The 25,778-nt window shown below is 39.0% G+C and overlaps 1 protein-coding gene across 1 annotated transcript in view; it reads left to right on the forward strand.

Annotated features, from left to right (window-relative positions):
• ZNF652 (zinc finger protein 652) overlaps positions 1-25,778 on the forward strand; it is a 69,632-nt gene that overhangs the window by 31,814 nt on the left and 12,040 nt on the right. Inside the window, exons 2-6 of the mRNA XM_059906871.1 lie at positions 4,892-4,988; positions 15,622-16,780; positions 19,393-19,540; positions 19,901-20,016; positions 20,482-20,626. Of these exons, the coding sequence (XP_059762854.1) occupies positions 15,878-16,780; positions 19,393-19,540; positions 19,901-20,016; positions 20,482-20,626 (1,312 nt within the window). The 5' untranslated portion in view covers positions 4,892-4,988; positions 15,622-15,877. The remainder of the gene's footprint in view (positions 1-4,891; positions 4,989-15,621; positions 16,781-19,392; positions 19,541-19,900; positions 20,017-20,481; positions 20,627-25,778) is intronic.

Below are 25,778 nucleotides of genomic sequence, written 5' to 3' on the forward strand. Positions count from 1 at the left end.
TGGAATTGCTGGATCGAATGGTAGTTCTATTTTTAATTATTTGAGCAATCTCCATACTGTTTTCCATAGTGGCTGCTCTTACAGATTGTTTTTAAGGAAAAGACAGGACATGGTGAGATTTCATTATATTAGGCCTACTGAAAGTAGAACCTACTGTATTATCAAAAAAAAAAAAAAATTAAGGTTTTAGTGTGGACATGAGTCTTACACTCAGTTTAATTACTAGGTAGGGAAATTAATTATTTCATAAGGAATGCATTCTTGTAGAGAACTTTTTAGAATTACAGTTTGGATATTTTAAATTTTATTTTAGTCAGTACTAATATAGGATTTAGTGTAAAATCGTTTGTGCTTTTATTTTGTTTTTATCCTAATTCCTGGTATTATTTTCCTACTCCTATTTTTTTCTATTTCAATTTCTTTACTTATTTTAAGTTTATTCTATTTTGCTTAATTGTATATCTGTTTTATCATATATATGTCTCAAAGATATACTTAAATATAGGTCTACAGTTGTTTGCTGTCATGTAATTTGACCCCTAAAACACAACTCTAATTATATTAGTTCCTTCCTTAAAAACCTTTGATGCTCTATCTTGTCATCCATATTAACTACAAACTCTTCAGTCCAGCCTTCAAGGTTGGCCACAATATGGCAATAACTCACCTATTGGGACTTCCCTGGTGGCTCAGTGGTTGGGAGTCCGCCTGCCAATGCAGGGGACACAGGTTCGAGCCCTGGTCTGGGAAGATCCCACATGCCACATAGCAACTAAGCCCGTGCGCCACAACTGCTGAGCCTGCGCTCTAGAGCCCATGAGCCACAGCTATTGAGCTCGCGTGCTGCATCTACTGAAGCCCATGCGCCTAGAGCCTATGCTCCGCAATAGGAGAGGCCACGGCAATGAGAAGCCCGCGCACCACAACAAAGAGTAGCCCCCGCTCGCCGCAACTAGAGAAAGCCCGCACGCAGCAACGAAGATCCCAACACAGCCATAAATAAATAAATAAATAAATTTATTTTTAAAAAATCATAACAACTCACCTATCTTGCCACCTCTCCCTTCCTCAAGCCCTATATTCTAGCAAAACTAAACAGCTTACACGGTCTCTTGTTTAAGAATATTCTTAATATTAAGAATTCTTAATATTCTTAATATTAATTTAAGAATATACCTCACTATTACCCCATTCTAATTTCACTTTACTAGAAATGACTTTTTCTGCCTTCATTTCTGCCAGTCTAAAACCTGCCTGCCCTTCAAGTTTTCCTGAAATGTACTGTCCTTCACAAAACTTTTACTGATTTTCCCACCTGCATGCAGTGTCTCTTCCAAACTTTCAGATTTCTAGTTTTGTTTTGTTTTTTTTTTTTACTCATAGTAAACACATAGTTAGTAGTTGTTAAATAATTACCTGACCATCCAAAGACTTTGAGATTAGTTGTTATTTGACAAATGTATCACTGACATAGTTTCCTAATGAGAAAAAAATGAGTAGCGTTCGGCAAAAGCAGGAAAGCTTTGACTAAAGTGTCAGACCATTGCATTGCTGTCACAGACCCAAATGTCATCCTGTCCATGCTTCCTAGTGGATCTTTTTTTCTTTTTTTTTTTTGAAAGAACTTTGCTGATAGGCATTTATCTTTCCCTCCTTGATCCTTTCCATTTCTTGGTGGTTTTAGTTTTGGCCTGATCGTCATAGGTAGTTGTATGCTTTAGAAACCTCTCCATTCAGCAGGACCAGGGTCTGGCAGTACATGGGTGGTTTGAGCTTTGGAAACAGGTCAGGGGCCATGGCTCTGAAGGAGTGGAATAAGCAGAGGTACCAGACTGATACACCTTACCAGGTTGCCTTTTCAACTTGCAAAGACTCGTCCAAAATAGGGTCTTTTTAACATACAAGGAGGATGCATAGGTACATATTTTAATAGAAAAAAAATTAAATTTGTTGAAATTAACTATTAAAACTTCTCAGGGAACAAAATTGTTTTCCTTTTAAAACTAATAAACACTCTTGAAGACTGCATAAACTTATTTTGTATTCCACTTGGGGAAAAAATGGCATTGAAAAAAAGCACATTCTGAAAGCTGTACTTTACTATCTGTATATATGCTGTCATATTTTCTAACTTCTTTTAAAAAACTGTATTTTCTTCCCAGTAGCTGGTCCAGCTTTTACAGTACTAGGACTGACTGCTTCTCAGATGGTGAACCCCTGACATACACACCACGTTTTCCCCCAAGTTGTGTACACTAATTATAGCAAGACACTAAGGAATGACCCACTTCATTTTGGAATTTATTTTATGCCACTTCAGACAATTATCTTTAAGAACAGATGAACTTGTGTTGTTTTAATACCATAGAGAGATGAATTTAAGCAGCTTTAAATATCATTGAGGGTTATTTCTTATTTGCCTCTTCTGTCTACTTTCAGGTTCTCAGAGCTCAATATATTCACTTAGAGAGTCTTCTAAAAAACTAAGATGATTTGTAATAAGTTAGAACTGAGGATACGCATGAAGAGTTGGATAATGGAACATGGAAGATTCTGATTTCCCTAATGTGGTTTTGGTATTGTAAACGTTACTCTATTGTGCCCTTAGGAGATATTTTAAGTTTTCTGGAAAGAGAATAAAGAAAGATTATCACCCAAAACTCAGACAAGGGAAAAGGTGCCAAAACCAAATGAAGAAAGTAAAATGTGGGCAGAATGCCCATATGTGTCTCAAAGTGAACAATTAGACTGTGTCTTCTGTTGTGACAGTGTGATTTATTGGCGTTTCTATGAGCCTTCCTGATTTTAATAGTGGTGAGATGTCACTTTCAGGTTCATATGGGGGGACTTCCCTGGCGGTCCAGAGTCCAGCTTAAGACTCTGCTCTTCCACTGCATGTTCATATGATAATCCTATATATATGTACATCATTTAAAATCATATAAAGCAAAAAAGGGCGGATTTCCAGGTGGTCCAGTGGTTAGGTAGGACTCAGTGCTCTCACTGCCGGGGCCCGGGTTCAGTCCCTGGTCGGGGAACTAAGATCCCACAAGCCACGCAGCGTGGTGCCCCTCCCCCCCGCAAAAAAAAAAAAAATAGAATAAAGCACTTTAATTCTAATTTTTTAAAGAAGGAAAAGTCTTATTTTCTAACTTATTAAGTAAAGAATTCCCATGTGAATTGATCCCTTCGTCTGTCTGATTTTTAAACTTTTCACCTAGCAATTCTGTCTCTGCTGTCTAGCTTAAGACTGAAACCATTGATATATGTAATACATATACATATTCATAAAGAACTGCATTAGCTAGATTATGCTGCAGCAACAAACCACCTCCCAATCTAGGTGGCTTAAACAATGAAGGATTTGTTTCTCACTGCATGGCCATGATAGATCAGCAGGGGAGCTCTGCTCGTGTCACTCAGTGATCCAGGCTGATGGAACAACCACCTTCTTGTACACTATTGGTCACCATGCTAAGAGGGAAATGAAGTCTGAAGGGTCTCTCACTAGCTCAGAAGTGACTCACATTGCTTATTTCACAACATGATGGCCAGATCTAGTCATGTAGTCCCATGTAACTAGGCAGGGCCAGGAAGCACAACACTGCCTGTGCCAGGGAGACAGCTGAAAATATATGATAAACAGCACTATTCTTTTGGTCACCAGATAGTCGATCTACTCTCTCTCACAGGCAAAATACACTCACTTCCTCCCCAAGTAGGGAACCCCAAGGTCCTATCAAATCATGGCATCAGGCTTGAAGTCCAGGATCTCTGAGTGATGCAAGGATGTGATGACTGGTGGTCTATTCGTGAGGAGATGGTGCACATAGTAGCCTCTACATCAGGCCCAGATGTTGCTCTTTTTGATCCATAGACTTATGAAAGAAGTTGACAAATGATTGGCTGCCCTCACATACAATATACAGTGGTGACCAGCGGCAGGATGATAAAAATAAACACTCCCATTTGAAAGGGGGAAGAACAGGAGACATATAGCAGTCAGTGGACTGCAGCAAATTCTGCAGTTCCTCTGAGCAGTCATTGAGAGGACCCCTCCAGGGATGGGGAATGTTCTTGAAGAGACCCTGACTTGGCTCCTTAGCTCACTTGTCTGTTCTTTCTTTGCTCCCCTAGCTCCAGCTTATTGGACCTCCTCCTCCTCCTTTTTTTCCTCTTATGTTCCTTGGCTGTATCCCAAACGGACAATGAGGAATATACCCCTTTAAGGGGATGAACAGCTTTCTTAGTCCACTTCCTGCCATAGATGCTTGGGAACCCAAAGATCATTTTAAGAAGGCTTGAATAGTCGTAGGCTCTCAAGCCCAGGCTGGTGGTCGTTTTGGCAGTATAACTCTCAAAAAGTTAGTTGGATTTTTACTTATTTGTTTCCAGTCAGCTCCATGTGCCCTAGCCACGTCCACAATTCTTTTCTAACCATACTTCATAGATTTGCTACATAACTCTGCCTTATTGGTCTCATACTTCTTCCTTGACTTAATTTTGAATACAGGTATTTCTGCCATAATGCCGTATATGCTTTCCTGAATTCTGCAGAATTGCACACTAAAATAAACAGGGCTTATGGGAAAAACAGGATTGGGCAGACCACTCAAAAGCTGTGGAACACTGTAACCAGTGCACTAATAAAAGCAAAATTAATTAAAATAAAAACAGTAGCATATTAAATCTCCAGTGGCATATGCACTCAGCATCAGTCGGTTGGAGCTTTACAGACTAAATCCCCTGGGTGCTTGTTTCCTCCTCTGAGATTTTGGGGTCTTGAAGACATTTACGTATAATAGAGACTAATTTCATTACAGTAAAAATTTGATCTATGGTATGGTGTATGCTTCAGCAATCAAAAACTTTCTTTCTTTTTTAAACACAGGAGGAAAAACATATACCCTCAACTTCATCAGATATAAAGTGGAAAGTGCAGTGGTTCATGAAGCAGCTGAACCAGCCACAACTTGCATTAAAGGAAGGTACAGAAGTGGGATGTTTAGCTTTTTTCTTAGTGTTTTCATATATTGCTAAAGCTTTCTTTTTGATTTGGGAAAGCTTTTTCCTGATCAAACAGGAAAATTTCGTATAAACCAACATGACTTCTGTGTTATATTGACATCATTTCCCTATTTACTAATAGCATTTGAACTAATTTACATCAAAGAAACGTGCTTTGTAGCAAAACAGACTAAGAGACTGCTTTGGTGAGAGAACCTCTCTTTAGTCTCTTTTTAGAAAAGCTATTTTATTCAGCACTACCTTAATCAGTTGGGAGGTTTTATCAGTGGTTGTGAAGGCCAAAACTTTCACTTGATCCTTGCCTCAAGACTGAATTCTGATCAGCATTTGTAGCTCAGAGACCTTCTCAGTTGTGTGTTAAGCACTTGCTTCTTCTAACCCTACAAATCACTGACCTTCTGGACTCCTTTTTTCATGATTGGAAACTGACTGATTCTTTTCTGAATTCATCCTTTTCAAATAATAATGTGTCAAATACAGCCAAGAGTAACCAACACACTCTCTTAATAGTCCATTTTCCCACTAGAGCTATAAGTTTTTATGGCATATGAACTCTCTTCACCACTGTGCAATATGAGCTGCTCTCCTTTTAGCCTATGATAACTTTTTCCTTGCCTCCTTCTACCCAGCTCCTAAGCCTTCACCATATACTTTAGGTTTTTTGGTGAGGCAGCACCACACTTCTGGATTCCACCTGTATCAGCTAGGAGAGGCCAGGTTATGCTGCAGTAGTAAACAACACAAGATCTCAGTGGCTTTGTAGTGGGAAGCAGCAACATAGTACAGGGAGATCAGCTCAGTGCTTTTCGACCACCTAGAGGGGTGGGATAGGGAGGGTGAGAGGGAGGTTCAAGAGGGAGGAGATATGGGGATATATGTATGCATATGGCTGATTCACTTTGTTGTACAACAGAAACTAACACCTAACACAGCATTGTGAAGCAATTATACTCCAGTAAAGATGTATTTAAAAAAGAAAAAAAGATCTCAGTGGCTTTGAAAACATGCTCTCCTTCAAATTAAATAAAAAACAAAAAATTTAAATGATCCACAGCATTATGCATATCCTGTGGGTCATTTTGTTACTTAGTGTCCCAGGTTGATAGCAGTCATAGCAGTCATCACCTTAAGGATTGCTGGTCCCTGTCTCAGAGGGAAGAGAGGTCTGGAGGGTCTCATATTACTCTTCCATGTATCACTTCTACTCAGCTGTACTGGCTGGAAATAGTCACACAGCCCCACCCAACTACAGGGGAGGGGGCAGGGTCAGAAAGTGCAGGTCTGTCATGTGCCCAGAAGGCCGAGGGTCAGGGGTATTTCAGAAGAACAAATTGACCACTACCACAGAGGATATCCTTTCATTTATTTTTCTTTGTCTTCATGATTTTCTTTTATTCCTATCTTTTTCTGGTTAATTGAATTTTACTGTCTCTCCTCCCTTGCTTAATTTGAGATAATTAATGTGGGTAAATTTATTTACTGGTACTTATAGTAGTTTACATTATTTCCACGGGTCAGAAGTTTGGGCAATACAAAATAAAGCTACTATGATTTTCCTACTTAAAATGCAAGGTACAAAACTGATGCAAAAAGGTATGTGGTTACAGGAATAACTGAGTTTTAATTATTTTGGAATGTCATTTGTCATAGTAGAAATAGACCATGAGCTTTGGAGTCAGGCAGGCCTAGAGTCAAACACTGCTTCTGTCATTTAATAGATAGGTGATCTTAGACAAATAATTTGACCTCTCAGAGGCATAATTTCCTCTTTTATACATACAAAAAAGTATAAATATATCTATTCAGATGTCAAGTAAAACATGGTGGCATTTATCACCATTTCTTCCTGAAATTCTACTAAAATGAAAGTAAAATAATTTTTTATAATTAATTAATTGATTGATTTGGCCACACCGTGCGGCTTGTGTGATCTTAGTTCCCCAACCAGAGATTGAAGCTAGGCCCTCAGCAGTGAAAGCACAGAGTCCTAACCATCGGACTGCCAAGGAATTCCCTAAATAATTTTTTTAAAAGAATAAATCCATAAGGAGAGAAAATGGAAGAGAGACAATAGCGGAGGAATGATAGAAATCGTTGTGAATTATGTATTATAATCATAATAGTGTAAGCAATAATACTGTAAGCAATAATGTTAAATAATAATTTATTATAATAATTTTATTATTAAAATTATTATTTTAATAATAAGATAATATTATTCATTTTAATAATAATAATATTTATATTTTATTTATATTTTAATATATTTTATATTTTATTATATATTTATATTTTATATATTATATTTTAATATATTTTATTTATATTTATAACTTATTAATAATATTATAATAATATTATTTATTAATAATAATAAAAGCAATAATAGTGTAAGCAATACTGACTTAACAAAAAAGTGATACAACTATATGGGGAGGATGAAGGGAGAGTTGGGAGCAATAAGGTAAGAAAACTATAGTGGGAGACAAGTGGTACTATCTAAAACTGAAAAAATAAAAAAAGTCAAGAAATAGAAATATAATCACAGGGACTTCCATGGTGGTCCAGTGGGTAAGACTCGGCATTTTCACTGCTGAGGGCCCAGGTTCAGTCCCTGGTCAGGGAACTAAGATCCCACGTGCCATGCAGCATGGCCAGAAAAAAAAAGGAAATATAATCAAATTGTTTAGAAATATGAAAGTAAATACAAGGGGAAGGGGATTAGGAACCAAGATGGTGGAGTAGAAGGATGTGCTCTCACTCCCTCTTGCGAGAACACCAGAATCACAACTAGCTGCTGGACAGTCATTGACAGGAAGACACTGGAACTCACCAAAAAAGATACCCCACATCCAAAGACAAAGGAGAAGCCACAATGAGACGGTAGGAGGGGCGCAATCACAGTTAAATCAAATCCCATAACTGCTGGGTGGGTGACTCACAGACTGGAGAACACTTATACCACAGAAGTCCACCCACTGGAGTGAAGGTTCTGAGCCCCACGTCAGAGTTCCCAACCTGGGGGTCCGGCAACGGGAGAAGGAATTCCTAGAGAATCAGACTTTGAAGGCTAGTGGGATTTGATTGCAGGACTTCGACAGGACTGGGGGAAACAGAGACTCTACTCTTGGAGGGCACACACAAAATAGTGTGTGCATCGGGACCCAGGGGAAGGAGCAGTGACCCCAGGGGGGACTGAACCAGACCTACCTGCTAGTGTTGGAGGGTCTCCTGCAGAGGTGGTGGAGGGGGTGGCTGTGGCTCACCGTGGGGACAAGGACACTGGCAGCAGAAGTTCTGGGAAGTACTCCTTGGCGTGAGCCCTCCCAGAGTCCGCCAGTAGCCCCACCAAAGAGCCCAGGTAGGCTCCAGTGTTGGGTTGCCTCAGGCCAAACAACCAACAGGGAGGGAACCCAGCCCCACCCATCAGCAGTCAAGCGGATTAAAGTTTTACTGAGCTCTGCCCACCAGAGCAAGAGTCAGCTCTACCCACCACCAGTCCCTCCCATCAGGAAACTTGCACAAGCCTCTTAGATAGCCTCATCCACCAGAGGGCAGACAGCAGAGGCAAGAAGAACTACAATCCTGCAGCCTGTGGAACAAAAACCACATTCACAGAAAGATAGACAAGATGAAAAGGCAAAGGGCTATGTACCAGATGAAGGAACAAGATAAAACCCCAGAAAAACAACTAAATGGAGATAGGCAACCTTCCAGAAAAAGAATTCAGAATAATGATAGTGAAGATGATCCAGGACCTCGGAAAAAGAATGGAGGCAAAGATCGAGAAGATGCAAGAAATGTTTAACAAAGACCTAGAAGAATTAAAGAACAAACAGAGATGAACAATACAATAACTGAAATGAAAAATACGCTAGAAGGAATCAATAACGGAGTAACTGAGGCAGAAGAACGGATAAGTGACCTGGAAGACAGAATGGTGGAATTCACTGCTGTGGAACAGAATAAAGAAAAAAGAATGAAAAGAAATGAAGACAGCCTAAGAGACCTCTGGGACAACATTAAACGCAACAACATTCGCATTATAGGGGTCCCAGAAGGAGAAGAGAGAGAGAAAGGACCCGAGAAAATATTTGAAGAGATTATAGTCGAAAACTTCCCTAACATGGGAAAGGAAATAGCCACCCAAGTCCAGGAAGTGCAGAGAGTCCTAGGCAGGATAAACCCAAGGAGAAACATGCTGAGACACATAGTAATCAAATTGACAAATATTGAAGACAAAGAAAAATTATTGAAAGCAGCAATGGAAAAATGACAAATAACATACAAGGGAACTCCCATAATGTTAGCAGCTGATTTCTCAGCAGAAACTCTACAAGCCAGAAGGGAGTGACATGATATACTTAAAGTGATGAAAGGGAAGAACCTACAACCAAGATTACTCTACCTGGCAAGGATCTCATTCAGATTCAATGGAGAAATCAAAAGCTTTACAGACACGCAAAAGCTAAGAGAATTCAGCACCACCAAACCAGCTGTACAACAAATGCTAAGGGAACTTCTCTAAGTGGGAAACACAAGAGAAGAAAAGGACCTACAAAAACAAACGCGAAACAATTAAGAAAATGGTCATAGGAACATACATATTGATAATTACCTTAAACGTGAATGGATTAAATGTTCCAACCAAAAGACACAGGCTTGCTGAATGGATACAAAAACAAGACCCATCTATATGCTGTCTACAGGAGACCCATTTCAGACCTAGGGACACATACAGACTGAAAGTGAGGGGATGAAAAAAGATATTCCATGCCAATGGAAATCAAAGCTGGAGTAGCAATACTCATATCAGATAAAATAGACTTTAAAATAAAGAATGTTACAAGAGACAAGGAAGGACACTACATAATGATCAAGGGATCAATCCAAGAAGAAGATGTATCAATTATATATGCACCCAACATAGGAGCACCTCAATACATAAGGCAACTGCTAACAGCTATAAAAGAGGAAATCGACAGTAACACAGTAATAGTGGGGGACATTAACACCTCACTTACATCAATGGACAGATCATCCAAAATGAAAATAAATAAGGAAACAGAAGCTTTAAATGACACAATAGACCAGATAGATTTAATTGATATTTGTAGGACATTCCATCCCAAAACAGCAGATTACACGTTCTTCTCAAGTGCGCATGGAACATTCTCCAGGATAGATCACATCTGGGGTCACAAATCAAGCCACAGTAAATTTAAGAAAATTGAAATCATATCAAGCATCTTTTCTGACCACAACGCTATGAGATTAGAAATGAATTACAGGGGGAAGAAAACGTAAAAAACACAAACACATGGAGGCTAAACAATATGTTACTAAATAATCAAGAGATCACTGAAGAAATCAAAGAGGAAATCAGAAAATACCTAGAGACAAATGACAATGAAAACACGACGATCCAAAACCTATGGGATGCAGCAAAAGCAGTTCTAAGAGGGAAGGTTGTAGCTATACAAGCCTACCTCAAGAAACAAGAAAAATCTCAAATAAACAATCTAACCTTACACCTAAAGGAACTAGAGAAAGAAGAACAAACAAAACCCAAAGTTAGCAGAAGGAAAGAAATCATAAAGATCAGAGCAGAAATAAATGAAATAGAAACAAAGAAAACAATAGCAAAGATCAATAAAACTAAAATCTGGTTCTTTGAGAAGATAAACAAAATTGATAAACCATTAGCCAGACTCATCAAGAAAAAGAGGGAGAGGACTCAAATCAATAAAATTAGAAATGAAAAAGGAGAAGTTACAACAGACACCACAGAAATACAAAGCATCCTAAGAGACTACTACAAGCAACTCTATGCCAATAAAATGGACAACCTGGAAGAAGTAGACAAATTCTTAGAAAGGTATAACCTTCCAAGACTGAACCAGGAAGAAATACAAAATATGAACAGACCAATCACAAGTAATGAAATTGAAACTGTGATTAAAAATCTTCCAACAAACAACAGTCCAGGACCAGATGGCTTCACAGGTGAATTCTATGAAACATTTAGAGAAGAGCTAACACCCATCCTTCTCAAACTCTTCCAAAAAATTGCAGAGGAAGGGACACTCCCAAACTCATTCTATGAGGCCACCATCACCCTGATACCAAAACCAGACAAAGATACTACAAAAAAAAAAATTACAGACCAATATCACTGATGAATATAGATGCAGAAATCCTCAACAAAATACTAGCAAACAGAATCCAGCAACACATTAAAAGGATCATACACCATGATCAAGTGAGATTTATCCCAGGGATGCAAGGATTCTTCAATATACGCAAATCAATCTGATAAACCATATTAACAAATTGAAGAATAAAGACCGTATAATCATCTCAATAGATGCAGAAAAAGCTTTTGACAAAATTCAACACCGATTTATGATAAAAACTCTCCAGGAAGTGGGCATAGAGGGAACCTACCTCAACATAATAAAGGCCGTATATGACAAACCCACAGCAAGCATCATTCTCAATGGTGAAAAACTGAAAGCATTTCCTCTAAGATCAGGAACAAGACAAGGATGTCTACTCTCACCACTATTATTCAACATAGTTTTGGGGCTTCCCTGGTGGTGCAGTGGTTAAGAGTCCACCTGCCAATGCAGGGGACACAGGTTCAAGCCCTGGTCCGGGAAGATCCCACATGCTGTGGAGCAGCTAAGCCCGTGCGCCACAACTACTGAGCCTACACTCTAGAGCCTGCGAGCCACAACTACTGAGCCCACACGCTGCAACTACTGAAGCCCGCGTGCCTAGAGCCCGTGCTCCAAAACAAGAGAAGCCACCTCAATGAGAAACCCGCACACTGCCATGAAGAGTAGCCCCCGCTTGCCGCAACTAGAGAAAGCCCGAGCTCAGTAACGAAGACCCAATGTAGCCAAAAATAAATAAATTTAAAAAAAACAAAACAAAACAAAACATAGTTTTGGAAGTCCTAGCCATGACAATCAGAGAAGAAAAAGAAATAAAAGGAATCCAAATTGGAAAAGAAGAAATAAAACTGTCACTGTTTGCAGATGACATGATACTATACATAGAGAATCCTAAAGATGCCACCAGAAAACTACTAGAGCTAATCAGTGAATTTGGTAAAGTTGCAGGATACAAAATTAATGCACAGAAATCTCTTGCATTCCTATACACTAATGATGAAAAATCTGAAAGAGAAATTAAGGAAACACTCCCATTTACCACTGCAACAAAAAGAATAAAATACCTAAGAATAAACCTACCTAGGGAGACAAAAGACCTGTATGCAGAAAACTATAAGACACTGATGAAAGAAATTAAAGATGATACCGGACTTCCCTGGTGGCGCAGTGGTTAAGAACCTGCCTGCCAGTGCAGGGGACACGGGTTCGAGCCCTGGTCTGGGAAAATCCCACATGCTGCAGAGCAACTAAGCCCGTGCGCCACAACTACTGAGCCTGCGCTCTAGAGCCCACGAGCCACAACTACTGAGCCCACGTGCCACAACTACTGAACCTGCCTGCCTAGATCCCGTGCTCTGCAACAAGAGAAGCCACCGCAATGAGAAGCTGGTGCACCACAACGAAGAGTAGCCCCCGCTTGCCGCAACTAGAGAAAGCCTGTGCGCAGCAACGAAGACCCAACGCAGCCATTAATAAATAAATAAAATAAAAAAAAAAGATGATACCAACAGGTGGAGAGATATACCATGTTCTTGGATTGGAAGAATCAATATTGTGAAAATGACTATACTACCCAAAGCAATCTGCAGATTCAATGCAATCCCTATCAAATTACCAATGGCAGTTTTTACAGAACTAGAACAAAAAATCTTAAAATTTGTATGGAGACACAAAAGACCCCGAATAGCCAAAGCAGTCTTGAGGGAAAAAGACAGAGCTGGAGGAATCAGACTCCCTGACTTCAGACTATACTACAAAGCTACAGTAATCAAGACAATATGGCACTGGCACAAAAACAGAAACATAGATCAATGGAACAGGATAGAAAGCCCAGAGATAAACCCATGCACCTATGGTCAACTAATCTATGACAAAGGAGGCAAGGATATACAATGGAGAAAAGACAGTCTCTTCAATAAGTGGTGCTGGGAAAACTGGACAGCTGCATGTAAAAGAATGAAATTAGAACACTCCCTAACACCATACACAAAAATAAACTCAAAATGGATTAGAGACCTAAATGTAAGACTGGACAGTATAAAACTCTTAGAGGAAAACATAGGAAGAACACTGTTTGACATAAATTACAGCAAGATCTTTTTTGACTCACCTCCTGGAGTAATGGAAATAAAAACAAAAATAAACAAATGAGACCTAATGAAACTTCAAAGCTTTTGCACAGCAAAGGAAACCATAAACAAGACGAAAAGACAACCCTCAGAATGGGAGAAAATGTTTGCAAACGAATCAACGGACAAAGGATTAATCTCCAAAATATATAAGCAGCTCATGCAGCTCAATATTAAAAAAAAAACACCCCAATCCAAAAATGGGCAGAAGACCTAAATAGACATTTCTCCAAAGAAGACATACAGGTGGCCAAGAAGCACATGAAAAGCTGCTCAACATCACTAATTATTAGAGAAATGCAAATCAAAACTACAGTGAGGTATCACCTCACACCAGTTAGAATGGGCAACATCAGAAAATCTACAAACAACAAATGCTGGAGAGGGTGTGGAGAAAAGGGAACCCTCTTGCACTGTTGGTGGGAATGTAAATTGATACAGCCACTATGGAGAACAGTATGGAGGTTCCTTAAAGAACTAAAAATAGAATTACCATATGACCCAGCAATCCCACTACTGGGCATATACCCAGAGAAAACCATGATTCAAAAAGACACATGCACCCCAATGTTCATTGCAGCATTATTTACAATAGCCAGGTCATGGAAGCAACCTAAATGCCCATCGAGAGACAAATGGATAAAGAAGATGTGGTACATATATACAGTGGAGTATTACTCAACCATAAAAAGGAACGAAATTAGGTCATTTGTAGAGACGTGGATGGATCTAGAGACTGTCATACAGAGTGAAGTAAGTCAGAAAGAGAAAAACAAATATCGTATATTAATGCATATATGTGGAACCTAGAAAAATGGTACAGATGAACCGGTTTGCAGGGCAGAAATAGAGACACAGATGTAGAGAACAAATGTATGGACACCAAGTGGGGAAAGCGGCGGGGGGGTGGGGTGATGAATTGGGCAATTGGGATTGACATGTATACACTGATGTGTATAAAATTGATGACTAAGAAGGACCTGCTGTATAAAAAAATAAATAAAATTCAAGAATTAAAAAAATAAATAAATTTTAAAAAAAGAAGAAGAAGAATACAAGGGGAAGGGGAAGAGGAACAGCTAAAAGGAACACTTTTGTCTCAGGTATGGGACTCAGATGGGATGGAGCACGCAGAGGATGGCTGCTTTTGTTATAAACCTTGCAGTATATTTGACTTGTAAAACTGTGTATGATTTTTCTGAGTGATTACTTTGATAAAAAATTTTAAATAAGTTTAAAAATCAACCCCAAAGTTTTGTAGAGAATATTAACTAAAAATAATAAATAATGAGCACCTTTACAATTCTGTGCACATAGCAGGTATTCATTAAATACTAGTTTCCTTCCTTTTGTCAATTAGATAGGGTATGTGCTTGCAGTAATATTCATATGACTCAGAGGTTAGGTGGTTGGCTAAGCAGCAATGTGAGGTATGTCACAAAGCAAATTATGTGCCTTTCTCATCTTTTTTTTTTAATGGATGGTTTTATTTTTCTTGGAACCATATCAACCTTATGGTTACTGTTTCTTAGAATTTAGACTTCTGTGCAACTGACACATGAAAAATCACCTGGTTATTGAGTGGATCTAGAGAGCTATGCATAGAACAAATTTAAAAATACTTAGCAACTTTGAAATTACTCTAAGAAACCTGAAAACAATAATATCTATACCTAGATTATAAATTATTTAAGGCCAGTGACATTTCTCTCTCTTCTGTAGTTGTCAGTTAGCTGCTTTATTTTCCTGGTCCACAGTACCTAGCCCACTACTCCCTTTGTTCCATGAGCTCTCACTGTGGTGGATGGTGGTGACTGATATTGAAAAGAAAACCAGCCAGCATAAGGTCCTTGCGTGTTTCATGGACAACACATATTGTGTAACTAGACTGTAAACTCCTTGGGGACACAGACCATATATTCTGCCATGTCAGTACATCCAGGATAATGAATGCTATGCAAAAACAGATATTCACTTAGTCATCAAATATACACTGAACACCTACTAAGTGCTGGTAGTCACTGTGCTAAGCTCTAAGAATACCTCAGTGAACTGGACAGGTAATGACTCCTGCTGTCTTAGAATTTACATTCTAACAGAATGTTTATTGAATTCATGTAACCCAGTAAAATGATGGCCCACACTGAACCATTTAAACAGGATAAAGAATTGCATATATAAAGAGTTTAATCATTTTAAGATATGTTTGTTGTATGATGTCAGTGCATGCTATAAGAAGGAAATAAGAGATATCTGATCTTTTTTCTCTTTGCTTTTCTTTGCAGATAAGATGCTCCAAGTCATTTGCAGCTTTCTTCAAAAGAAAAATCACTAGTGCTCTGCTCTTGCCATAATACCAAACCTTTTGACTTACGCTTTGGTGCTGCAACACTGGAAGAATTGCACACAGGTTCCAGGAATACCTTTTTTTCATTTGAGTGATTCTTTGTGGATGGAAAAAGATTTGAGTCTTAATAATTACCCTGTTTTAAAGCTATTTCTCTATAGTCTGAACTGCTTAATAAATTAGGCCACTTACCAATGAGCCACACAGTCAGTTCTTGTCAGGAGCTGGTTGAAAACTGTGCTGTGCATGTAACAGGAATGGCACAAGAAGATAGCCGTCGTGGTCAAGTGCCATCTACCTTTTATCATGGTGCCAACCAGGAACTTGACCTGTCCACCAAAGTGTACAAAAGGGAATCAGGAAGTCCTTATTCTGTGTTAGTGGACACCAAGATGAGCAAACCACATCTCCATGAAACAGAAGAGCAGCCATATTTCAGGGAGACAAGAGCAGTGTCTGACGTGCATGCTGTTAAAGAAGACCGGGAGAATTCTGATGACACAGAAGAGGAGGAGGAGGAGGAAGTCTCCTACAAAAGGGAGCAGATCATAGTGGAGGTAAACCTTAATAATCAAACATTAAATGTATCTAAAGGGGAAAAGGGTGTCTCTTCTCAGTCCAAAGAGACTCCTGTTCTTAAGACAAGCAGTGAGGAGGAAGAGGAAGAGAGTGAGGAAGAGGCCACGGATGACAGTAATGACTATGGAGAAAACGAAAGGCAGAAGAAAAAGGAGAAGATAGTGGAGAAAGTCAGCGTTACACAAAGGAGAACGAGGAGAGCTGCCTCTGTTGCCGCAGCTGCCGCCTCCCCTACTCCCAGAGCTACAAGAGGTCGTAGGAAGAGTGTAGAGCCACCTAAGCGTAAGAAGCGGGCCGCAAAGGAGCCCAAAGCGCCAGTCCAGAAAGCTAAGTGTGAAGAGAAAGAGACTCTGACCTGTGAGAAGTGCCCCAGGGTGTTTAATACTCGCTGGTACCTGGAGAAGCACATGAACGTTACTCATAGGCGCATGCAGATTTGTGATAAGTGTGGCAAGAAGTTTGTCCTGGAAAGTGAGCTGTCCCTTCACCAGCAAACAGACTGTGAAAAAAATATTCAGGTAGGTTTCATCACCAAGAGGGCAAACTTTCCAGGATAGAACCTGGCTGTTCACACTCACCTGGTATCTGCCCAAGAGAATAAATACAATAGAGGCTGAAGGGACAGTTTTCACCAATTTATCTTTTCAAAAGCCCCTGCTTTGGTCTTTTCAAAACCAGGCTTAACATTTTCTTTCAAAAGCATTAAATTTAACTGACGCTGGACTAGTGGGAACCCAGGTACATTGGAAGGGGGGATCTGTTACAGGTGATTGGCAAGGAGGTAAAGTCAACACCGACTTTGCACGGAGATTTACTCTTGTAAGACATGTAATATAATTCATTCTGGCATCTTCTCTGTCAAGGTGGGAGATACCAAGTAAAGGTCAGGAGTAGAGAGAGGTCCTTTTCTAAGGTTTGAAAGGGTGCCAGATGCTAGTGCAGCTGATGGGGACAAAAAGCATAATGACTCAGACTGGTGGAAATGGAAGATCTCCAGGAGTGAGTTTACTTTTACCAGTGGAGAGATGACAAGACTAAATTTGTCAAGAGGCTGAGCCCATGGGAATATGCAGACTTTAAACGAGGCTGAGCTGGTTGAAAATGTTGCCCACGTGGCAGTAGGGTTATATAATGCTACGGTGCAGTATTGTTAAGGTAACAAAACATGGTATTCAAACGAGGCTAGTCCTTGAATGGACTATATTGTGATAGGTTAAGAGGTGTGCTAATTATATCATGTTGAGTGAATTATATTTTGTTGAGCTGTGTTGGTTTGCACATGTGAATGCCTATTAATGAATATTCATAAAAGGTAAGTCTATTGATGTCTCCAAAAGATATGTAAAATAGAAATTTCTTATACCATATTTAAGCTAACCTTCTTTTAGAAGATGAAATTGTTTTGTTTCAGTGTGTTTCTTGGAATACTCCTGATTTGGAGTGCTCCTTATTTTTCATGTTTCTTTCTTGCTTTTAATCGACAACCAAGATCATTGCTTTACTTTAAAAATATAAATTACATTTTTATAATTTTAAAAAATTATAAAATTTTTTTTAATATAAATTATATTTGCTAAAAATTCACTGCTTTTTGATTCGTCAGTTGTGACTTGATCTCTGACACGCTTGGTAAATAAAAGAAGACTGAATCATGGTGCCTACCCTCCAATAACTGCTGGTGTCCAGGGCCTGGTTCTGAATTGGTTGCAAGAGTTCAGGCCAAAAGGAGTGCAATGCTGTGCTGCACCCTAGGGGTCAAACTTAGTTCTGTAATGATTCATTGCTGAAAAAGGTATATCTTGATCTTGATGTTTATATAGTTGGGTTTTTTTTTACTTAAATTTGCTTCATTAAGTACAGAAAACATTTAATAAATCCTTTTTTTGTGTGACTTTCTTCGCTATTCCTCACCATAATTTCATTTAAACTTGTATTTAGATTTTGTGGATTCTGCTAAAGGAACTCTTTTTGCATATCTAATCCTGATGACCTGGTAACAAGTAAAAATTAAAACTGTGCCCTACAAAATAGCTTATAGGAGTTGTCTGTCCTTTTCTCGAGCAGTATCCAACCAGAGGCTTATCTTTGTGACTCTTCTCAGAGTCCTTGTTTCCTGAAGGCATAATGTGTTCAGAGATCTTTATTTACAGTGAATAACAACTTGCTCCCTTCAGTATCACAGAGTCTGATGGTTACCTAGAACTTCCTAATATTGTTTTTAACCAGAAGTATTTTATTTTGATACATGTTATGATAGCCTAGACTAGTAATGATCCATAATACAGGGAACTAGGCAGGACCGCCTGTGTCTCCTGCAGGTGCCTGTGTGAGAGATCTGGAGCGGGGTTCCCCGGGAAAAGGGAGGATGAGACCATCAGCTGAGGGGTCATATTAAATTCTGCCAGGGGGAAATGTTTAATAGAGAAAATTAGATTTGGGAAAATATAATAAAATCTCAATAATTTGTGTCAATGAAGGCTCCAAATGCATTCTCTAAGCTACAAAAACATTGTTATACTTCTACAGATATATAACCATTAATGTATGCTTTATCTTGTTTTTATTTATGTTAATTGAAAATTAGTTTGTATTCTCTGGTAAACACGTATTAACTGCATAGTAACCCATGTGTAGGAAACAGCTGCTCTTGGTAATCCATATACAAAAAAAACAAAAACTTGAAGGTTCTTTTCAAAGGTATAATGCTAACTCGATAAAAGCAGTCAGTTCTTTGATATTAGTGGAACTTCCTTTTTGCCTTCCTTTTTGCCATTGTCTTCATACTCCCCAAAGTGTCTCTAAAAAACTTCATCTTGGAAAATAGAACATAAGGATGTTGGTGTTGGAATCTGGACTCCGTGGATTTGTTTGGATTCTGGCCTGTGCCACGAATCTAAAGCACACCCATTTCATGGGACTTCCCTGGTGGTCCAGTGGTTAGGACTCAGCACTTTCACTGCTGTGTCCCAGGTTCAACCAATCCCTGGTCAGGAGAACTAAGATCCTGCAAGCTGTGCAGCTTGGCCAAAAAATAATAATAATAAAGCACACCCATTTCAGCTGCCAGTCAGCAGGCGTGGCTTTCTGGAAGCTCCTATAAATAAAGATTATTTCTATTTATCCTGCTCAGTGTGTTTCCTGTAATAAATCATTCAAGAAACTCTGGTCCCTTCATGAACATATCAAGATCGTCCATGGATATGCAGAAAAGAAATTTTCCTGTGAAATTTGTGAGAAGAAATTCTATACCATGGCTCATGTACGGAAACACATGGTTGGTAAGTTTTTTCTGTTGCTTTTCTCACACACCTATAATTTTCGCTTGTTCTTTGGTGTGTTTTATGCTTTGGATTGGGCAGGATATGAGGAACTGCCTTATTTGAATCAGTTTTGACTTGCTGAAACTAAATACAACGTGTCTTCAGTAAGCATCACCAAATTGGATGCTAGAGTCTTCCACACGCAGGTTTCTTTTCAACATTGTTATTTTTTTCCTTCAGAACTTTGCCGTTAAAGCCTCACAGATTAGAGAGTAATCAATTAAGATGGCATGACCACCTTACAGTAGGACATATCTCTTTTCCCGTTTGAGCCTTTTGGTGGACTGTTTTTGAGTATAAGTGCATTCTGTGTTGCAGCACACACGAAAGACATGCCATTTACCTGTGAAACCTGTGGAAAGTCATTCAAACGCAGTATGTCACTCAAGGTGCACTCCTTGCAGCACTCTGGAGAGAAGCCCTTCAGATGCGAGGTAAGGCATGTGCTGCCCACCAGGCCCAGGCATGGGGGCTGGCTTATGTATACGCGGTGAGCAGTGGGAGAGAGGTGTGCCTCGTGCAAGGCACAAGGCTGCGTTTCCACAGAGCCGTCAGACCCGTGCTCTGAGCGTTGTGTTATGTCACTGCTGGGTAGAGAGCGGTCATTTTTAACACAGAGTTAGCTCTCTTAGATTAGGTTAAATTTGGGAATAACACGTGACGAGTCATTTTACTTTTCTCAGTAATTCAGAGAAGTTAGATATACTTCATTGATAATTATTTGAGAAATTTTCACTTTTATTATAACTCAGCTACAGAAATATAGCAGAGCCAAACAGTTGACACAAGCAGGTTCTATTTTGAGTATGAAAAATATACCTAATCTCAGGCTAGGTAGGGTGGGCACAGGTAAAGCTGCTATGCTTGGCACTCAAAAATCTCCACTGTGTCCAATGCAGAACTGTGACGAAAGGTTTCAGTACAAGTACCAGCTACGCTCCCACATGAGCATCCACATTGGGCACAAACAGTTCATGTGCCAGTGGTGTGGCAAGGATTTCAACATGAAGCAGTACTTCGACGAACACATGAAAACACACACTGGTAAGAATTTCTTGGGAAAGGTACAGATGTGTCTCAAGCACTTGTTAATGATCACCTGTGAGTCTGTTTACTTAAAATTCTAAACCACGCGTCTGCATTCTAAGTGCAAATTCCGCTTTAAATAAACCTGATATATAAAAATACAAATTTATAATACCGAAAAATTAGGTTTTCATAATTTTATTTATTTAAAAAAGAATTGTTAGTGCCTTTTAACTGTGGGTTCCTTCAAGATGACGGACTCTTTATTTGGGACACAGGATCTCCTGAAATTGTATGAAACTTGTTTTGCATATGTGTGTATGTTATTTTTCTAAGGAGAGGGTTCTGGGTCTTTAAAAAATGGAGGACATTGTTTTTTTGGTTTTTAAAATTTATTTATTTATTTATTTATTTTATTTTGGGCTGCATTAGGTCTTCATTGCTGCATGCGGGCTTTCTCTAGTTGCCGTGAGTGGGGGCTACTCTTTGCGGTGTGCGGGCTTCTCATTGCAGTGGCTTCTCGTTGCGGAGCACGGGCTCTAGGCGCACGGGCTTCAGTAGTGTGGCACGCGGGCTCAGTAGTTGTGGCTTGTGGGCTCTAGAGCGCAGGCTCAGTAGTTGCGGCGCACGGGCTGAGTTGCCCCGTGGCATGTGGGATCTTCCTGGACCAGGGCTCGAACCTGTGTTCCCTGCATCGGCAGATGGATTCTTATCCTCTGCGCCAACAGGGAAGTCCCTGAGGACATTGTTTTTAATAGGATACCCTCTCAATATTCTTAAAGTTTGATTGGATTTTATTTACCAAAATTCACTACTTTTCACGAACACATCCATCAAATGAGTTTAAGTAGTATTTTAACTACATTGTGTTTTCAGAGGTATATGCTTCATAGCATAGATTTGAGTCTTGTAAGCATTGGATCACACAGCCTCCAGGAAGCTGGTTAGAATAATAGCCGCCTGTAAACACTGGGGCATTGTACGTCTGTCTCACCTTGACACTCCGGAATTAGCTGTCTTTGCACAAATTTAACAGTGTGAAACATATTTCAAGTTTCTAAATAAAATCTAATCACAGGATTCTAGGTTCTATTAGTCTACAGAGTAGCAGAGCTAGAAAGAACCACAAGAGATTATCTTGCTTAGCCTGCTTAACTAGTGGTGAGGAAATTCTGCCCATGGCTGGGCCTCTGTAGTTCCCATCTCTATTAAGTCCAAAGAAAAATACCTGCCTGGTGAGCTTCTTTCCCATTCAGAGCAGCACCTCTGATTTCAAGGAATAAGCTAGAGGAAGAGCCATGAGAGGAGTTTAGTAAATTACATCTCAAAAGGTAGTGATAACTTTGAAGCCTAAGTGGATAGCAGGATATATCAGAGTATTTTAACAAATTCTCCTCTTAAAATCTGGTGGCTCTTGGACAGGCTCTTAGTTCTGAGTCGCTTTTAGGGTGCAGTTTTTTGTTAATTCAGCAGGAAACTATGGAACTAGACAGAAAATAAGTTTTTTTGAAGGCAGAAGCTGTATCACATTCACACACGGTGCTTGGCACATAGTAGATGCCCAGTAAATGTTTGTCGCAAGATTGGAAGGAACCTCCAACCACTTAAGCCTCTGCGCTCACCTCCTCTTTCCTGCCCGTCTTCCTGCGCTTCTTCCTCCCGGGTCCTCCCTCTCTCCTTCTCCTTCTGCGTTTCTTACTCTTTCTTCTTTCCCCTTTGTCCTTTTTCTTTCTTCAGGCCCTTAAATGTCCATAATATGAAACTGAAGTGTACATTTTGTGATTAATGTATAAGTTGAATAAAACTTTATGTTAAGTATTCTTCTTTGACCAAATAGGCAAGCTGAACGTTCCCTGTTTCTTCTAAAGGAATACAGCCACCTAAATTCACTTAAGTTTTTATTTTTCTCATTAAAAGTAGTAGTACATACTTATTAAAGTATATTAGAAAATATGAAAATTGAAATGATCTATAATCTTATCAATGAGAGATGACTACTGTTAACATTTTAGCACATATTTTTTTAATTCTATAGTTTCTTAATATACATATAGATACTATGCATAAGTGTTTATACGTTCATGTATATAGTAATAAAACAAAAGTTGGGTCTTTATGCTCTGTTATAACCTGCTTTTTATTTTACTGTATTATGTCATTAACAGTAATATCATTTTAATGGTTGTATAATAGTCCTTCTTATAAATTTGCTGTAATAATAGCCATCATTTATTATGCACATATATGCTGAGTACTATCTTAAATACTTTACATACATCATCTCATTTAATCAGTATAACCTTTACAGTGGTCCTATTAAGGATGTTATCTCCATTTTATTTAGCCAGTTCCCTATTGGACATTTAGATTATTTCTATTTCCAATTTTTCTACTGTTATAAATAATACTGTGACAAACAACTTTGTGGCTAACACATCCGTGATTATTTACTTAGGATAAATTCCTAGAACTGGGATTATTAGGGCAAAGGGATGTGTATAGTTTTAAGACTTGGTGATATGTATTGCAAAATAGCCATCCACATATACTCTTACCAGCTGTGCATGAAAATACCCATTTTCCCAACCCTATCCAATGCTAAATAAAATCAATGTTGAATTAATAGGTGAAAAATGGTTTCTTACTGTGTTAATTTGCACTTAATTGCTAAATAAGACTGAGCATTTTTTTTCATATGCTTGTTGGGTATCGGTATATTTTCTTTTCTGAATTGCTTGTGCCTTTTCTGTATTCATCTTGCCATTGCAGTGTTTGGCTTTTTCTTATTGTTTATGATAGCTCTTTATATAATAGCTCTTTGTATATATTTATATATATGGGACCTTGTTTAACACCGATATTAAAATTCTTTTCCCTGGTTTGCATCTGCCTCTTAGTATTGTTTGTAATGCTCACACTGGGAAAGCGCTGGATGGTGGAGTTGGACAAACCTGGCTCTGCCACTCACTAGCAGTGTGACCTTAAGTGAACTATGCAACCCCTGTAGGCCTCTGGTTCCTTGGTACTAAATAAGGATGACAGTAGTACCTGAAAGGATCCAAAAAGGGTTAGCTTTTAAAGAAGAAAAGGGATAGCTCTTTTAAGGCTGGATGAAACCACATTTAGAGTATGTTTTGGTGGGGGTTAAGGCCATTGAAGGAACTGACATTGATTGGGCTGTTTCTTTGCAGTTAAAGAGAAGTGAGGTAGATCTTATCTAGGGAAGCCGACCAGCCCTCAGGCAGGGTTTCCTGGGATGGTGTGGACATGGCGTGAGTTCAACATAGAATAATTGTTGATTCTCTTTGTACCAGGCACAGTGCTAAGTGCTGAGGGATACAGGATGAATTAAGACCTGTTTTTTGCCCTCAAGGAGCTTACGGTCCAGTGATAGTGATGATGATGATGATGACAATGATAATAATAGCAGCACTAAAATGCACTGAACGTCTACCATGTACCAAATAGTGTTCTAAGCACTTTCCTCGAATTTCTAACGTATCACAATAACCTATTATTATTACCTTCATTTTTCAGATGAGGCTCAGAGAGTAAAGAACTTGTCCAAGGCAGTCTGACTCCAGAAACACATACTTAGTTATTCTGATAGAAATTTAATGAAGCAAGTAATAAAAGGGCGGGATACACAGGACATCATGAGGGCAAAAAGCACCATCCCAGAGTCTGGTTCTCAGCTTCCAGAATTTGTCAGTGTACCCAAGCAGATGAGGGTCAGAGGGATTGATCTGTGCTAAATAATCTTAATAATATATAAATAAAGTTGCTAATTTACAGTGAAAAGCCTGAGTGACAAGTGGTTCCGAACTCTTATGTTCTTTGGTCTGAATATTCTTTGCCTAAAATAAATTTATATTAGAAGCTAAATTATAATCACAAGATCATCAGGGACAGGAAATTACAGCAAAGGAAGGTAATTGAATGATTTTAATTGTGAGTACCATCCTTCATGGAATCCAAGGAGCCATCAGTTTTAAGACAAACCTCATTTATATATCGCTAAGAAAATGCTGTAAATTAAAGAATGACACATCACCGATTGTTATGGTATATGTCAGTTTCACAGATGTAAATATTTGGGGGGAAATGCATGTCTTAGAATTAACTAATATTTATTTATAAATATTAATTAAGAATCTACTAAACGAGGCTACTGTAGCGAACAAGACTGAAATAGTCCCTAGATTCACAGAGCTTATAGTCACTTTGGGGTGATAGACAGGCAAGGCATAACAGTGGTTTGGTGATGAGAGCACAGTAAGTACAACTAAATGAGGTTGGTTAGAGTTTGATGGATTCGGGGAGGAGGGGAGGCAGGGAGTATAATAAGACATGATACTGGAGAGCAGTAAGCAAGTACCACATCACAGAATAAGCCATGTAGAAAAGTTTGAGCTTTATTCTAAGGACAGTGGTACGTTCTTCAGTGGTTTTAAGCAGAACGTGACACATCTGAAAGTTCGCTCTGGCTACAGTGTGGAGAGTGGATTGGAGGGTGGGAAGCAAGAATAGAGATGGTGAAACCAGTCAGGTGGATATTGCAGTAATCCAGGTGAACGATTGTAATGTTATGATAGGCCAGATATATAGATACACAGATTTCTGATGCTGCTCAAGGATATTCATAAGCAGATTGGGATGCTTGTGTTCATTGGCCAGATCACTTTTTCCTTTGAAAGTTCAAAAGACAGCTAACTAGCCAAATTCTTGCTCTTTCTATCTTCCCTGCAGATTCTGTCTTCATTTATTATGTGCATTCTTCAGACTCATTACAATACTGTTTCTCATAATTAGGTTAGCTTTATCTGTATGTAACAATCAGGTTACATCATAAGATGTATTGACATATGTGCTTTCTAGTTACCTTGATGGACTTAGCTGTTAGTACCTCCTCCAGCCACCCATTTACTAGCACTTCCTTAAAGTGGGACATCGTGCAGATGGTTGATTTCAAATGTTACATTTTGATTTTTCCTTGTTTCAGCCTCATTGTAATCTTACCTTGAGGTTTCAGGGAAACCTTATCATCAGTCATCAGCATAGTTAGGAGATGGGGCCTAATGAATAATGAGAGAGTTGGGTGGGATTGTGGGTTTATGTCTGGAATAACAAATGTGGGAAATTTGGTAGGACATCAAGAAATGGATAAAAG

The sequence above is a fragment of the Balaenoptera ricei genome, chromosome 20, assembly GCF_028023285.1.
Source record: "Balaenoptera ricei isolate mBalRic1 chromosome 20, mBalRic1.hap2, whole genome shotgun sequence".
NCBI classification, from domain to species: Eukaryota; Metazoa; Chordata; class Mammalia; order Artiodactyla; family Balaenopteridae; genus Balaenoptera; species Balaenoptera ricei.